At 38.8% G+C, this 17916-nt stretch overlaps 1 protein-coding gene across 1 annotated transcript in view; it reads left to right on the forward strand.

The window, feature by feature from the left end:
* TRPC6 (transient receptor potential cation channel subfamily C member 6) overlaps positions 1 to 15081 on the forward strand; it is a 107964-nt gene extending 92883 nt beyond the window's left edge. Inside the window, exons 10-12 of the mRNA XM_069808327.1 lie at positions 8434 to 8517; positions 10404 to 10479; positions 11961 to 15081. Of these exons, the coding sequence (XP_069664428.1) occupies positions 8434 to 8517; positions 10404 to 10479; positions 11961 to 12112 (312 nt within the window). The 3' untranslated portion in view covers positions 12113 to 15081. The remainder of the gene's footprint in view (positions 1 to 8433; positions 8518 to 10403; positions 10480 to 11960) is intronic.
* Positions 15082 to 17916: the final 2835 nt, after the last annotated feature.

Below are 17916 nucleotides of genomic sequence, written 5' to 3' on the forward strand. Positions count from 1 at the left end.
GTTGTCCACCCATCCAGACAGTAACATCCTAATGTGGATACAAGAATATTCTAGGATACAGTGTTAAAACCCTTGCTAAAGTCAAGGTAGAGGACATCTTCAGTTCTCCCCTCCTCTGCAAATCCAATCATTTTATCTCAGAAAACCATCCAGATGGTCAGACAGGTTTTACTTTTCATAAATCCACACTTACTTTTCCCAATCACAGTCTTCTCTTCCATGTGCCCACAAATGTGCTCCAAGAGGACTCAATCCATTATTTTGCCAGTTACTGAAGGGAAGTTGAGTGGCCTGTGGTTGCCCAGATCATCATTTTGACGTTTTTGAAGATGGGTTTGACCTTGGTCTTTCTCCAACCTTTGGGGACCTCTTCCAATCTCCATGATCTTTCAAAGATGATAGCATATTTGCAGGGACTTAATCTGCTCTCTCAGCACCCATGGATGCATCCCATTGGCTCCAAAGGACTTGCCTGGGTCAAATTCTTTCAAGTAACCCCTGACTTGACCCTCCATAGCTGGTCGTTCTCCTTCTCCTCAAATCCCTTCACTAAGCACAGAGGCCTGAGAGATTGTTGGCAAAGCCTGAGACAAAGAAGGCATCAAGTCCCTCAGCATTACCTGAGTCTGGTGTCATTGAATCCCCTGCCCCACTGAGCAACAGGCCCACATTTTCTTTGTTCAGCCTTATACTGCTATTGTAGCAGGAGTAGCTGTTCTTCCTGCCCTTGCAAATGTCAACTTAAGGTGAGCTTTGGCTTTTCTAACATCACCCTCACATGCCTGGGCAGATTCTCCCTTTGTAACCTGTTGTCATGGTTTAACCCCAGCCAGCAACTACATCATGCAGCTGCTTGCTCACTTCACCCCCACCCAGTGGGAAGAGAATCAGAAAAAAAAAGTAAAACTTGTGGGTTGAGATAAGAACAGTTTAATAAAGCAGAAGGGAAGAAACTAATAATGATAATAGTGACAATAATAGTAATAAAAGGTTTGGAATATACAAGTGATGCACAGTGCAATTGTTCACCACTCACTGACTGATGCCCAGTTATTTCCAGAGCAGCACTCTGGAAAAAATAACTCCCCCGCCCCACTCCCCTCAGTTTATATACTAGACGTGACGTCACATGGTATGGAATATCCCTTTGGCCAGTTTGGGTCAGCTGCCCTGCCTGTGTCCCCTCCCAGCTTCTTGTCCCCTCCTGCCTTCTTGCCGGCTGGGCATTAGAAGCTGAAAAATCCTTGACTTAGTCTAAACACTACTTAGCAACAGCTGAAAACATCAGTGTGTTATCAACATTCTTCTAATACTGAACCCAAAACATAACACTATACCTACCAGCTACAAGGAAGACAATTAACTCTATCCCAGACGAAACCAGGCCACCTGTGTCTGCTTCCACTAAGAATGCAGCCTGCTTTTTTTGTAAAGTATTGTTATCTGTTTTATTTACACAAGTGCAGTGAAAAGCACTTGAGTTGATTCATTCCTGTATCTCATGGGCTTATTTAAGGAGTTTGTAGTCAGTCTGTTTTTCCTGCAGTGTCTTGGTGTAAATCAAATTAATTGCTTTAGGAGAACATGGAGCATAGCATATAGTGTTAGGTGGTATTGGAAGTGTAAAGACTAGAAGTATCGTAACACATTAGGGAAGAAGAGCTTTGCAAGACAACTTGTCAGACATAGTGAATAGAAAGGTGAGCATATGGTAACATTCACACAAAAGAAGAAATTACAGGTTTGTCATGGTGGCAGAAACAAATGTGTCAGCATCTTTGTTAAAACAGGCAGTAGTCCGAGCAGAGGCCTGCTCAAGGTTAGGAATTCTTGAGTCTGTAGTCAAGAGTCATTAGTCATTAGTCTGGATGCCAGTAAAGTATTTACATGCATCTGTCAGCTCTCTGTCACCAATGTGAGAAGCGCTTTTTCCATCACAGTTATCAGTTGAAGAGTAAAAGAGAAAAGAAACTGGTTACAATCCTAGAAGGAAAAAATGGAGCTATAGGGAAAGATACTGTGCCTCTGACAAGCCTCTGCCTCTGGTTAAGTTCATAGTAGTCTAACTACTATGGACCAGTCTAACAAACACAGATATTACAAACACTGTCACCAAAGTCAACATTGTTATTAATTTTAGATGTCTCGTGTGTGCTACTGGTAATTTTTCTAGCATTTCACAGATCTCACTTCATTTTATTTGGGAAATCTAATCCTAATGTATTTAAGACCCAACAGAGGTGATACTGCATTTGCTCAAGTTTTTAATGACTCTGGCATTTGCAAAACTTTTCACCAAGCTGCTTGATGCAAATCGATTTCACAACTTCCATGAGTGATAAAGTCATCACTGAAAAAACATGACTTTAAGGAGATGCATATAAACTTCAAATTGAGTGATGGTGAGAAACAACAAATCAGAAGATATTTTTTTCTAATTCACTTAATTTGTGGCTCTGAAAAGCACGTAAGTTAGAAGCTTATTTTTAATGACTTTTTAAAGTGAAATTTATGTTCCCATAAAACAGGTACTCTTAAAAATCCCATTCTTACACCCTAAGGAAAGAAGCTGGATTTTTATCATTCCTTTCCAAAATTATATTCAAATCTAGCAATTCAGATGGCTAGAAAGGTGCAAAGTGTAATAATTACCAATTCTAGATAAAGCAGTGACAGTTGTGTCTGCTTTTACAGCAGTCCCTCTGAAAGAGCTGTAAAGATGCAACCATCGATCATCAGATTTTTTTCCTAACCCTGAATTAATTTTTAGTCTTGAAATATTAATGCTTTCCACTCACTGCAGATTGTAGTATAACTAATGCTCAATGAAATGTGCTTACTCCCCAGCGAAAGCAGCTATAAAAGTGCAAAACAAATTTTAAAAAAAAGCTTTTACATTGAAAAACATAAAGCAGCTGAGTCACATTTATTCATTCCTCAGCTTTTCCAGCAGGGTGACTGATACTGCCAAATGATTACATTTTTACTTAACTTTTGGACCGCCACATACTGTGCAGCTGACTTCATCTGAATCTGTCAGATCCTTCGCACTTCTAAAATGTAACTAAAATGTTTTTGTGTCACATTTCGACCCACGGTTGATGACTCACTCTTGTTGAGGCTGTTTTATGGCATCTTCTCAATGACATTCTCAGGCTTTTTGGGTTTTGACTTTGGACTCATTCTGTGCTGCACAGGTTGGTGCTGCTGTGACAGCTGAGTAAGGAGCTACTTGTGCAAGGAGCTACTATAAAGGCAATGAGCTGTGCAAAGATAAGATTTGGCAAGACCAGACCCAAGACTCAGTGGCTGTGGCTGTGCTAGTAAATTAAATGTGACAGGGAGCTTATCTGGGCACTGAGGCCAATTCAGGAATGGCTTGCCCCTATTCAAGTAGTTTTCCTCCCAAAGTAGGGTTGTTGCGAGCTATTGTCCCCAGACCATTCCAGTTGCCAAACTGTGCCTAGGGAGAGAGACAGTTGCTCTGGTGCAAGTCCTACCTGGGAGGACACTAAAAGTTTACTGATGGAAGACACTGCATTGCAGTACCAGAAATGTTGACACACGCTTCAGTTTACTGATTCAGACCCAGCCTGGGGGTCTTTCTCCTGCAAAGCCTGCATCCTCTCAGTGCGAAAGTGGCAGCAGCACCCGGCTGAGTGTAAAGACAAGAATTAGGATGGGAAGGGGGAAATTCTGCCCCTAGAGACAGCTCTGCCCTGATTACGGTTGGCAGAAAACGAAGCCAGATGCCATCAGTGCTAAACGGCGAGTGATTTACAAAGCTGTGTTCAAAGTGTAGCACACCAGAAACTGATTTCTTGAGACATATCTACATGTAACAATAAAGTCTGTGAAGATGTTTTCTTTCAGGCTGTTGATTAAAACTTTCAGATTTCTTCTGTTTCAGGTTAGAATTGTTGTTTTAAACATCAAGTGAACAAGAAACTCAAACCAAAAAAGGGGAGAAATAAGTGAAGAAAAAGGATAGTTTTAAAGAAACCTACTTTGAGTTTTATTCTAAATTGAAAAATTGCCTTGTAAATGAGAAAGTTTATGGTTTAAGAGTCACAGAACTTGTTCATCTTCCTGAGCTAAAACCCAATAGTGACAGATGATGTATTTAAGCCTTTTTCTTAAAACATGGCCCTTCAGAATAGAAATAAGGAACAACTAGTTATTGAAATAGTTTTAAGCCCTCACTCAAACAATAAAAAATATGTTAACTTTTACTATGAAACAGTGTTTCTGAAATTTTCATAAATGACCCCTTGTTATAAGAGTGCAAAATGAGTCATTTTCTGGGAACCTCTTTTCTGGTCCAAGCACGTACAATTTACTGGTGCTCCAGATTGTCAGCTGCTTCTGAAAACTGGGATTTAAGACATTAACAAAGTGCTACACAAAACAACTACAGTAGTTACATTACTATTCTGATTGCGTTGAATTTTAAGTAATACTAGAGAACGATGAAATGAGAAGCAAGTTTAAAGGAGGTATTTTCTAAGAGCAATGATCCATGTATGCTGCATCTTTTCTTTCGCACAACTCTCCTGGAGGAGAGTTATTTTTGATAGGGTTTTTATCACTGTTTTATTTAAATTACTTTTTTTTTCCTCTTCAGTTACTCATATGTGGATGTTCAGTAGATATTAGCTTAAAAATATGAATTCTAGTTCAGTCATTAATGTGACAGGCTGACTTTAGTAGTAATTTTGGGGAGAGGAAAAACCTGTAGGTGTGAAGCTTAAAGAGGGTTTAAAAATTTTGTGTAAAAATGAAGTTATAATGAAATCTTGGCAATCTCTGCCACCAAGTGGTCATTCAGCAAGGTACAGTAGATGTTCTGCCCTGTTACCGTTACACATTGTCCTGGTTTCAGCTGGGATAGAGTTAATTGTCTTCCTAGTAGCTGGTACAGTGCTGTGTTTTGAGTTAGGTATGAGAGGAGTGTTGATAACACTGATGTTTTCAGTTGTTGCTAAGTGGTGTTTAGTCTAAAGTCAAGGATTTTTCAGCTTCTCATGCCCAGCCAGTGAGAAAGCTGGAGGGGCACAAGAAGTTGGGGGGGGACACAGCCAGGGCACCTGACCCAAACTGGCCAACGGGGTATTCCATACCGTGTGACGTCATGCCCAGTATATAAACTGGGGGGACTGGGGGCGGGGGGATCGCCGCTGGGGGACTAACTGGGCGTCAGTCAGCAGGTGGTGAGCAATTGCATTGTGCATCATTTGTATATTCCAATCCTTTTATCAATACCGCTGTCACTTTATTAGTATTATCATTATCATTATTAGTTTCTTCTTTTCTGTTCTATTAAACCGTTTTACCTCAACCCATGAGTTTTACTTCTTTTCCCGATTTTCTCCCCGACCCTTTCTGGGTGGGGGGAAGTGAGTGAGCGGCTGCGTGGTGCTTAGTTGCTGGCTGGGGTTAAACCACGACACACATAAGCAGATTTAATGAAGTTACACACTTCTGATTTACCTGCCAACTTTCAAGGTGTAGTCGGTAACTAATTAAAAGTACATTGTAGTGTTCAAAAAATGCAGAGTGCTGAAGGGTCACAATTAAGATAAAGATGTTACGGTGTGTCTGGTTTTACAAGTTTGCAGCATCTCACTTATTTCACCATGTATTACCCATTTTGCTATTTCAAGTGAAAATCAAGTTTTAGTTAAGCATTAACTTTTGAAGTGAACCAATGTAACATAAATTTGAAACTGCTAATTGGCATGACAGATTACATTTAAAATACATAATAAAATACATAATAAATATGAAAAAATACATAATAAAATTAAATGCATTTGTAGATTATATGTAAGTAAGTAACAGGATCATGAATGGTATCAGCTGCAGAAGAAGTCAGAGATCCAGAAGGGCTGGGACACCAACCACACAGCTGGAGCTCAAGCTCACCACTAGAGCAGCTTTGGCCAGGGCGACTTTCCTCTGCCACTGCAGAGGAAGTATACTCTTCCTCTTATTCTACTACATTATTTCCAAAAATTGTGCATTAAGAAACCAGGAGCTGAAAAAGCAGGAAGATTGTTTTTCTCTTTTAATCTAGTAATAAAGGTAAGGCCCAAGAGAGTATTATTAGTTCTAAAATCCTGAAAGACATAGTGATTACACATTCGTGTAAACTCATTAGGCACTATTTTTTATTATAAATCAGGTACATAGTTTAAGTTAAAATGTGTAGATAAACTTATGTTTTCTAATATATATTCAAAACATTTAAGGTAGTTTTATTCAAGCAAGAAAAAGCAACAATAATTTGCCCTTTTTATACATCTTTAATTCAATTTCCATCCAAATTAAGGTTAATATGTTAGAGATAAATGTTAATTATTTTTATATATATTTATATATTACTTTATATCTTCTATCATTATTTTTGCTTAGTTAAATAAACATATTGTCAATAGATATATAATGTTTTACAAGTATGTGTATATAGATATTGTGAATCTTTCTAAAGAACAAAAAGAAATTCCAAATTAAGTGTAAACTTTATACTAATTGCAAATTAATATTTTTTACCAATAAGTGTAATCTTTTCTTCAGGAAAAAATATCAAATTACAAACCTGATCTAGTGAAAGATGTCCCTGCCTGTGGTAGGGGCATGTTGGACTACGTGATCTTTAAAGTCCCTTCCAACACAAACCATTCTATGATTCTATGAAATGCTAAACAAAATCTAAAAATATTGAAATTATTCCCTGTTTGCAGATTCATGAAGACTTATTTGCTTTACTGTTAAAGTGAATATAAAGTTATATGGAATGCTAGAAAACTAGAAGACTTTTAAGGAACAAGCTCTGCAGCAGCTGGGAGAATTGAGAATTTTAATTGATGACCTCATTGCTGGTTAAACAACTGAATCTGATGCCTCATTCAGCCTTTTTATAGCTATACAATTCCCAAGTTTTTTATTTTAGCCTTTGTGTTAGTACATGTATGTTAGAACAAAGCCCCAATAAAGCTCTCTGCTGAGATGTTTTTATCAGTTTCTAATTGACATCTGGTGAATATTTATCACATATTCCATATTCCTACTTCCATTTATTATCAAAGTTCAACCATGGGAATTTCCCATTATACCTCAAGAGGTTATAGTGATTTCAGTTGCAGGAGAAATGGCTATATGAAGGCTTTGGCCTTCATTAACGTCAGGCATTGTGTTGCGGGCTCCCTTGATGTGTGACATGCCTGTACAGCTGCATAAGCATCTAACCCTCTCCTGCTTCCTCCCCATCACGCTGTATCCCAGCGTACCTGACATATTACTTGCCAGTCCTCAGAGTGTCCCAGTTTGCTTATCTGTAGGTACTTGATGCATTAAGACACAGAGATAGCCAACATGGAGAACCTCTGCTGGAAGTACAGTGTGATCCCACAGGATCTGAGACACTGCAATGATAGCCCTGTGCTTTAAAACAGTAAAAATTGTATTGCACCATGTATAATTAGAGAGAACTGACTTTTTAGTGACAGTCCCACTTATTCCCCATCCAGATCAATCATGATTTATATATCACTTTTTTTTTATTTCTTGCACTACTACTCATTGAACTGGCCCCATTATCAATCTAAAGTAATATCATTCATTTAATTTTGACAGTTGCTATTCATTCTTACTGCAGCCGAGTCATTCAGCTTTAGTCTCAGTTCACCATTTTGTGATGCTTTAGTCCTTGTCAAAGATGTAAATCGGTAATGAATCCTGCAGATTGCATCCTCCATGTTTCATCAGGGAGTGATGCCCTTTCCTTTCAGTAGGAGGTAGTAAAGTAGTAAAGAAGATGCTACTCAGAAATGTCAGCTGATAATTTTGTGGTCCGTGGCATAAACTGCGTAACAGATTACATTCAGCTATTAGTGCAAGTGAGGGGAGAAGCAAACTGCTCATGTGTTTAGTGGTAGTGGAGGTCACATTAGTTACGGGCAAGCGCTATGAACAGAAGGAAAGGGGTAATGGTGCCACCTCTCCTTCTTCCTTGGCTTCTCCCACACCCTGCCCTGACTTTCGCTCATCCCTTGCCTACCAAGCTGTGCCGCACCAGTGCTGCCTTCCTCCTGACGCAGATCCCCCTCCTGTGTACCTGAGGAGGAGGAGAAAGCCTGTGGGGAGGCGGCTGCTCAGCTCTGGTCCCTTGGGCATGTTAGGAGCAGGTGAGAGGCAGAGTAAAGGGAGAAAACCTCCCAGTTCTCACCTTCTGACGTCACAGTCTGGAAAGGTTTGTTTCAACTCCTGTGATGAAATTCTGCACATAAAGAGGACTTCACGACAGTATTTTAAGTTACCACAAAGCAAATTGAGCTTAACAGTTAATGTTCTGTCATACGATATATGCATGAGGTAGTTTAACCATATTGTTCTTCTATTTATTTTATACTGTAAATAATGTTTCCATTTCAGCTTGGTCAAAGGAAGCAGTCAAGTATAAGAAGCTCAGATGAAATCCACTTAAACAGTTTAAACAATCCTCCAAGGCAATACCAGGTAAAAAACAGTTTATTTTTAAACAAACTCAAGAAGTAGTAGAACAGGCAGACTGACAACATGAGGACAGTTTTGAATTTATGTTAAACAGCATGAATCAAGAATAAATCCACAGACTTTGTATATATGAGACATAAATGCAATGATTTAGGTATTTGCAGTACAATCTGAGGGTGGTTTTCTCTCATGCTACCCTTATAGTACAATATTTTAAAGCGCTTGAAAAATGCTTTTAGTTTTAGAGACAGGTTGAGTCCTCAACTGCACAGTGTGAATTAAGAAAACCAAAAAGAAACCCCAAATCTTCCTGTTCCATCTGCTGAAGCAGCTCAGCTTATTGTGCCACACCTCCATACACTAATACCTTAAGCACTGCAAATATCTTTCAGCCTTTATGCTATCAATACATTCTGTTTATTCTTTGCCTCCTAAATAACTGCAATGAGACTTTGTGCAGTTAAGTATAAAAAGACCCAGCACAGTCCACATAAAGCTCAGCTATTCTGGTCCAGAGGCTGCTCCTTTTCTTCCTGTAAGACTACAAAGCAGGTGGAAAGGAAAAAGCAAGAGCTGTCTGGGCAATGGAACAAGAACATCTGAATGCAAAATGGTAGAGAAAACAAGTATACCTTTTTTAACCATAAAACAGAAAAAAGTTTTCCTCTTGGGCAGGCTAGCTCTGCTCCATTGTTGCATTATACAGTGTCTGCACAAGTCTATTCCAAAATCTCCCTTTTTCACAGCCAATTTCATTATGATGCAGTGACAGATATTAGGATTACAAATTCATCCCATAAACATGAGGATATGTGGCTTTGTATTTGAAACATTCTCGGATTATTTGAATAAACAGTACAGCTGCTGACCTTGCAAGCATGACTGTAGTGATGGTCCGGAACCACGAATCTGGGACAATTCACCTCACAACCACCTCTGGTCAGGTCTATTACTGTGGAGATAAGAGCAGACACATAAACCTATGTATTTTTTATATCTCGTAGTGAAAAACAAAAAGTATTGTGTTGTCATGGGTTACACCATATGAAAATATTAAACCCAGAGATAGAAAGATAGATCCTCAAAGGTAATTAGATATGTTGTTCTTATTCAAGTAATTTAAACTAATGGGAGAATCAGGGGCGGAATTCATTTTTCCTGGAAAGGTAAAATTGACATCTAAATTTCCTGGCCTAGGTTCCCCTTATTATTAGCAGACAGGGTAGTCATTCTAATGGTGTGATTTATTTGATCAGTTTTGGTTGTCTGAGATGAACTGTGCTCTCAGGTTTGCTTTTTCTATCCATAGAGGGAATTAAAGGTGACTGCCACAGATATGTATATTTACATTAGAAAATACCTGTATTTGGTTAGATGAGTCCCAGCTGAGATGCTTAAATGACTCCTAGAATTGTGGGTCCCATCTTCTCTAAGCCTCTCCTTGGGAAAAGATAACTTATCAAAAATAATATAAAAATAGATTAAGATAAACTGATGGCAAAAGGGTTTAGCAATTAGTACTGCTAATCAGGGTCATTATCATCTTCTGGTGGCAATAAAGGCTACATGGTTTCACCTACATGGAGACCAAAGCTGCAACTGTATTAATCACATAGACTCCAGTAGCAGGTTGAGCTTCGTGAATGATAACATTTGTAAGATGTGTTTGGTTTTCTAACTTTCATGTACATATATGTGCAGAATCATAAAGTTTAAATATCTACTGTAGATGAAAGCAGAGATTTTTACATTATATTCTTTTAACCTGGCAAGTCCTACACTGAAATGTCTGACTGCAACAGAAGGTAACAGAACTCATATTTTGAAAAATCATAGCAATACTAGAAAATCCAACTAAGAAAACTCCTTCTTTTCTTTCTTCTCTGCAGAAAATAATGAAGCGTCTCATTAAAAGATACGTACTGAAAGCTCAGATAGATAAGGAAAGTGATGAAGTCAATGAAGGTGAGTATGTTGATGAATTGTATGTTTATCTCTAATCAGAGAATCAAAACAAACTAATTAAACTGGTTACATATGCCACTTGAAAAAAATGTTTCCAAAACACTTGACATGTTTACAAGTGCAAGATGTAAAATTACCATGAAGTTGAAGTTAAGGAAGAGATGTGGCTTTCTGTTTCTGCTCTCCCATCAGAAACTATCACTGATCTGATGACTTCTTGTGAAAAGTGTTGCTACTTCTAGTCATGCCCATGCATTTCCCATGGTGAGACTGCATTTAGTGCAGCAGCTGGTTTGGAGCACTCCTCTATGAATACTTCCTTGTGTGGATATGTATTCTTACTGGGGATTCATATATGGGGACACTAGTGAATGCACTTCACAGTAATGTTCTCGTCTGTTTGCACCCCTCTGGTGCTGGAAAGACACTTAGTGTAGCAGGAAAAGGAGAGGACCGCTCTCTTTTGGACAGTGAGAGGCCTTGTTGCTGGCCAGGACTCAGGCATCCCCAATCTGCATGTTCTACAGAAAAGGACCTGGGGGTGCTGGTCGACATCTGGCTGAATATGAGCCGGCAGTGTGCCCAGGTGGCCAAGAAGGCCAACGGCATCCTGGCTTGTATCAGAAATAGCGTGGCCAGCAGGAGCAGGGAGGTGATCATACCCCTGTACTCGGCACTGGTGAGGCCGCACCTCGAATACTGTGTTCAGTTTTGGGCCCCTCGCTACAAGAAAGACATTGAGGTGCTGGAGTGTGTCCAGAGAAGAGCAATGAAGCTGGTGAAGGGTCTAGAGCACAAGTCTTATGAGGAGCGGCTGAGGGAACTGGGGTTGTTTAGCCTGGAGAAAAGGAGGCTGAGGGAGACATTATCACTCTCTACAACTACCTGAAAGGAGGTTGTAGCGAGGTGGGGGTCGGTCTCTTCTCCCAAGTATTAAGTGATAGGACGAGAGGAAATGGCCTCAAATTGCACCAGGGGAGGCTTAGGTTGGATATTAGAAAAAAATTCTTCACCAAAAGGGTTGTGAAGCATTGGAACAGGCTGCCCAGGGAAGTGGTTGAGTCACCATCCCTGGAGGGATTTAAAAGATGTGTAGATGTGGCACTTAGGGACATGGTTTAGTGGTGGACTTGGCAGTGTCAGGTTAATGGTTGGACTCAATGATCTTAAAGGTCCTTTCCAACCTAAATGATTCTATGATCTCTCTTACAGCAGAACAGCAGCTTCCATCTAATGGATCATTTGAGTTTTGTGAACTGATGTGATCTCTCACACTTTTGTCTTCAGATATGTTTGATTCCTGAACTGCATCTTCATATTCCTGTCCCTAAGCCACCATTCACCAATGGGCAGCAGAACATCCACTTTTGCTGTTTCAACAAAGAAATCCAGAGAACACCCATAATAACTGTGAGATATTTGGATATGCTGGTTTTTTTCCTTTGTTTTTTAATAGTGTCATCTTCTAATGTCTGTTACAGGTGAACTGAAGGAAATTAAACAGGACATCTCAAGTCTCCGGTATGAACTCCTTGAGGAAAAATCTCAAAATTCTGAAGATCTGGCAGAACTTATAAGGAAACTTGGGGAAAAACTGTCAATTGACTCTAAGGAAGAAGAAAGCAAGAGATAACCTAAATGTTTAAGAAATGCAACAGAACATTAACAATTCACTTAAAGCCATATTTCTGTTTTTCTCAAGTCTAGCTCACATTTCTACAAGATATTCAGAAATTAAATCATTCCAATTCTTTATTGAAAAACCACAGTGGCAAATCCTCTGGGTCTACGGTAGGGAGGAGATACCACTTGAGTAAAGATACTTATTTATTCTTTACCTGCTGAAGAAGAGTTAATTTGAGATCATTTTAATATTCAGTTTGTGTCTTTTAGAATTCCAGTGGAATCTTGATAAGCCCAGTCATGAAAGATTAAAAGCATAAATCTAAACTTTTCCTACATAAAGTGGTTATTTTTGCAAATTTACTTTTGTAGACATTCTTACATATATTTTAGTGAAGCAAAAGAGGAAAATTCCAGGCTTTTACATATTTATATCAAAAGATATTTAATTTTTCAAGCTTTCCCAACTAGCAAAAAAAAAAAAAAAGCTAACTGCCTTTCTTAAAAATGTGCAGGATATTAAATTTATTTGAACATTTCCTTGAAGAGGTAGATATCAGAATACTCAGTGCACTGTATTATACTTTTCCCTACTTATCCCTGTCACCACTGGACTATCCTGAAAGATGCCTAGTTTGCAATGGGAGTTAATGCATTAAGAAAGAAATATTTTTCACCAAGTTTATTGAAAAGCTATTGCTGAGGCCTGAAGAAAACTTCTTTAACCCAAAATAATTAATCCTTGAAGTTCTAATCTGTTCCAGAATTACCAAGTTCGCCAGCTTTTATATCTTGAATTAAAACTTGCAAACTGCAGGGTAGGGGGTTGAATGTAAAGCTGGTAACATGTTTATTTAAGGTGGAAGATACTAAAATGTTGGGTGCAAACCCTGTCTGAATTCTGGGAACATCATGCATTGGAGATCGTGTTTCCCCACAGCTAAACTTGTTTAAATCATTGAATTTTGTTCAGATCTATCCTTAGCAAACAAAACCATGTTGTTCCAAAAATTCATGAAGTCTCATCTTCTGTGGATTTACATCCCTTGTCCTTTTTTCCACTGGAGAAAGCTCAGCTCTTGTGCTGTATTCCCTAGGACTCCTTCAGTGAAGAATCTTCCCTCCATGTCATCAGCACAAGCCTCCAACACTTCCTCCCTGCTCACTGCAATAATTCTTCTATGTCTCCTTCTGTTAAACTGGAGAAGAGGTAGCCTGTGCTATGTCTGGCTGATAGTTGTGTGACTGGTAGCTAATATGTCTCTGCAGGACAGTCAGCTGGTTTCTGTCTCTCCAGATAGATACAGGCTAAATTCCATCTAATTTTTCCTTCAGTTAATACAGTAATTTGGATTTCACTCTTCTGACAATCACCAATTCTGGGACTGTTAGAAGCATATATTACATTGGGGATCCCTGCTCCTCTTTAAGATTGGTTGAAATTAGTGAAAGGGCTGTGAAAAATTGTAACAGGAACATCAAGATGTATAACCCACTTATAGAAGCCTTGTCTGTTTAGGAAACAAGGCTGAAAATGGCTTGTCAGTATTTGCTTTTAAATTAGCTTTGTGAAACTTATTGTGGAATGTATCAGAATGTTTCGACCTCTCGCTTTTAGGCTGGAAGTTATTTTTTAATGGGTTTAGATTAGTTTCTAGCTGAATCTACTGATAGTCCTTTTTTAAAAAACTATTGGTGGAATCACTGTGTATTTTCAGGGAAAAAAAAGAGTGTATTAGAATGTGTTTTGAAATCATGTGGAGACAGGTGAAGGCAAGGGGCTGTGTCCTGCCCGGAGAGCAGTGGAAGCCGGTGTGGAGGTTGGCCTGTCCCAAGGGTGTTTGTCATGGTTTGGGGGAACTGCTCAGCCTTCTGCTTGGCCCATTAGTTTGTCCACAAACGGAGCTTGTGGGACAATCCATGTCCTGTGGGCCTCAGGCGTAATGAACTCAGGGTTTAGAAACTTTTAAGGCTTCTTCCCTTGAGGGAGGAGAAGGAAAGTGAGACTGTCAGAGATAGTAGAGCAGTTTGTATTCAAAACCACAGTGTGCTGGCCTGAAAAACTATGAGCTACAGAATAGCCAATTTCCTAACTTGCCTTTGATCACAAAAAAGCATTACCTCATAACCTGCAGTATTTCCTGCGGTAATCAACAGGGCGTACTGCGGACTCTGAGATGACCCGACTGGCTGGTCTTTGCCAGAAACACTCCGGTTTCTGTCTCAGCCGTTGTGTGGAAAACGAAGGCAGTTGGGGTGATCTCGGGCTGGAAGGCAGCGTGACGCTAACTTCACTGCCTTTCAGCTCCTGGATGGTTCCTGCCCATCTCCCTTGGCCAGGACTGGCCACTGATTTTGAGTTCCCGCTTGAGTATTTTTGGGCCTGGTTTCCTGAAGCAGTGAGCACTTACTACAGGTCCAATGACCGCATTAGAGGCCATATTGCTCAAAGCAGATCTTCCACCTTTGGCAAGCTCTTCGCGAAGTCCGTTGGTCAGAACTTGAGGTAACAAGGACAGTCAAAGTTCGCTTTCAGTAATCAAAAGTCTTTATTTTAGGTCATTGTAATGTGCAATATGGATCTGCAGTCTAGTGCTAGATGGTGGTAAAACCTTCGATCTCCATAAACCCAAGTAAGGAAATACGTAAACATGGTTCAAGATCCAGGCACTTTTAAAGTGAAGATTTTTATTACAGAGGTAAAATGGACACTGTGAATTTGTTTAAGCCCAAATTTTGACTTACCTTAAAACTATAAGATCGTAATGTATATATTGTATTTCATGAAGAAAATACATATGGATTTTTTTAATTCAATGAAGATATTTTATATGTAGTTATTACTCATGGAACAATTTGTTAAATATATTTGAAGAGGTCTATTGCCAAATGTAGTGTGACAAGCAATGTTGTATTTAAAATGAGCACAATACCAAATATATTATTCTGATAGAAAAATTAAATGTACCAGACTCAAAATGCCTTTGTGATGCATTGTATGAACACATTGGTCCTTCGTTGGGAACCTTTGGCTGCTCTTGCTTAGAAGATAACACCAAGACAAATATGGTAAAATACTTTTATTTACTAGCAACCCTAGTACAAACAAAATTTTGCAGAAGGGACAAATGTCTTTTCATACTTGATTAGACTCAAGGTCAAGTATTTTGTCAGCTGTGACTAACTGTGACTGATGCTAGACGTTTCAGAACATCTGTAGTAGGTAACAGATAATTTGCATCCTACATAGTTCTCCTGATTTCTAATAAGGCAAGACTGACATAGCTTTGATGAGGAAGAGTTTCCAGATCTTTTTTGTGAATTATTAGGGTTACAAGATAGTCTTGCTACCTACTTAATTGTTTCTTTAAATCTTGTTAATTTTTTGAGCTCAGCAATTCAGTTTCTGTAGCAGCAGCTTCCACATCTAAACCAGACCTACTATGAAGAAGTATTGTCTTTAGAATTTTTTTCCCTGAATATTTCTTAATTAGACATTCTCCTTTCTGTTCATGCAAACATATTTCACTAAAAAATATAGGAGGGCTTAAGAAATTCTGAGCAGAAGAAAATGCAGTAAGAAAATCACCAAATCAACAAAGCTTTGCCCAAGGGTTTCTCCCACTATTCTGGATGAAACCGAATCATGCCTGACTATTGGGAAGAAGCCTTACACATCATGGAGGACTGCAGATATTAGAGAGTAATACTGCAATGCAAGCTTAAGGTACTCAGGATTTACAGTAACGGGTCCTGAGTAAGAGCTACAGGGTTTCACATATAGATTCAGATATTCCAGGTTAAAATCTGCTGTATTTCACCCTATTTTAGAGCAGTGCCAGGCCAAGCCAATGAATCCTACTGGTTTTAGAAGTGGGATCTACAGGTGCATTTGATTTTAGATGCCTGCCATGAAGACTTCTGCCTCTGAGCTCATCTAGACTTTATATTCAGTGGATAGAAATGGTCAAAGGCATGATTTTGTTTCATCTTAAGGTAGACAAGTATCTCAGGTGAGTCATATAGTAGAAGCGACCATTTCTCTCCAGTTACTCTAAAGAAGCCACTGTAGCTGTTAGCAATGTTTATAATGAAGTGTGAGAAGTCCCAGCTTGGCAGAAATGAGCACTGCAGTACACTGCAGAGCCATGAACCATCACAAATGCTCATCTGCTTGGACGTGCTTCAACCGATGAGGCCAGTCATTGAGAGGGGCAGGATCTAACCTACCTCCAGAAGAATCCAGCTTGTCCCCCAGGGATGATGAATATGGTTCTTCTTTATTCTGCGGCAATATTACGTTTTTTCCTTCTTCGTTAGTGTAACTGTGGGTAGGCATAAATGAAAATACCCATTAAGTGCATCTACCCCAGACATGAGAAAAACTGTATCTTATGATGCACATGGCAATTAAATTCTTGTTTATAAACCAGGAGCTTTATGATAAAGAGAAGTTCATATCCCATGTTTTAGTACATTGTGGTGAGCATATATTTTCAGCATTATGTCTTCAAAGTTTACAATATACAAATACAAGTATCAAGATCTTGGCAGTACTTCAGCTATAGCAGCCATATCATGTAATTTACTAAGAACATGTTCTCATGACTGCAGTGTCCCAAAATGCAGTTTAGTCCAATGAAATCTTGCATTTGCCTCTTAGGGATTTCCCTCAAGCTTGAAATCTGTAGCTGAACATTATAATTAATACATTATAGACCACATAATGTGCAACTGTACTCATTTACAGAACAGCAGAAATTGTCCCTATGTTGAAAATTGCTCATTTTTCATGTAAATATTTAACACTTTTTTTAATTCGTTAGAAAATGCCTGGTGTGAATAATATTTCTAAGCGCTTATGTTCCTGCTTAAATTTTAATTTGGCCTGTGGAAAATAGAAGTCATAAATTAAAAATTTTATGTTTGGAAAAACACTTGTACTTTAGGAGCTCATCAGAAAAGAAGTTAAGTGAAGCTGTGGAGTGTACCTTAAACTCCATGCACTGAGAAGGCCAGGGAATCCCATATGATACACCGCTCTTCCCTGGTGTATATGACCTTGAGTAGCTCAAAATAGTTAATTTGTTCTCTTGCTTCTATTGTTGCAAAACCCAAGTCTCCTGTTCCTCTTTCTGTTCTTGTCACCATCCTTAATGTGACAGTGCAGTAGGGATCACAAGGTACAATCTTTCAGTCCTTTCTTTCTGTGTCCAAGCAACTGTATTTTAGTAGCATCTAATTTTGTTTTAACCTTTTCAATATTCTGTGATTCAGCTCTTGATGTTTACTCTTTGCTCCTTTATTCGATGGACCTCCAATCAAAGTAATTGAAAAAGATCAGATCATATAGTATGCAAAGTACAGTTCAGCAGATAAATGATTATCAATATTAATAGCAATATTTTTAATGCACTTTTATGTATGAACACTTTTATATCACTTTGATATTTCATTGTGCTTTATAAACAACAGGGAGTATATGCTGGTAGGTTTGCATGGTGTGTCAAAAAGGGCATAAATAATATGACAACCAGTCAAAAAACCTTTTGATTGTAGGCAAAACCTACTCACTCACAGCTAGTGAATGGATTTCTACAAATAAATTTACTTTCCCACGACCTTTGTCAAGCCAGTTCAACACTCCGTTCCTCAACTTCTTCATTTATTCCAGGGGAGGATGATACTAACTGATGTAAACTTGCTCGAATAAGTAGTTTGAGGAATTTATACAAGAGAAAAGCTCAATTCTTTCTCAAAGAGAGTATTTCCTTGCTTCCAGAAAAGATTTTGATTGACTATACCAGAACTCCA

This window comes from Haliaeetus albicilla, chromosome 20, assembly GCF_947461875.1.
Source record: "Haliaeetus albicilla chromosome 20, bHalAlb1.1, whole genome shotgun sequence".
Lineage (NCBI taxonomy): Eukaryota > Metazoa > Chordata > Aves > Accipitriformes > Accipitridae > Haliaeetus > Haliaeetus albicilla.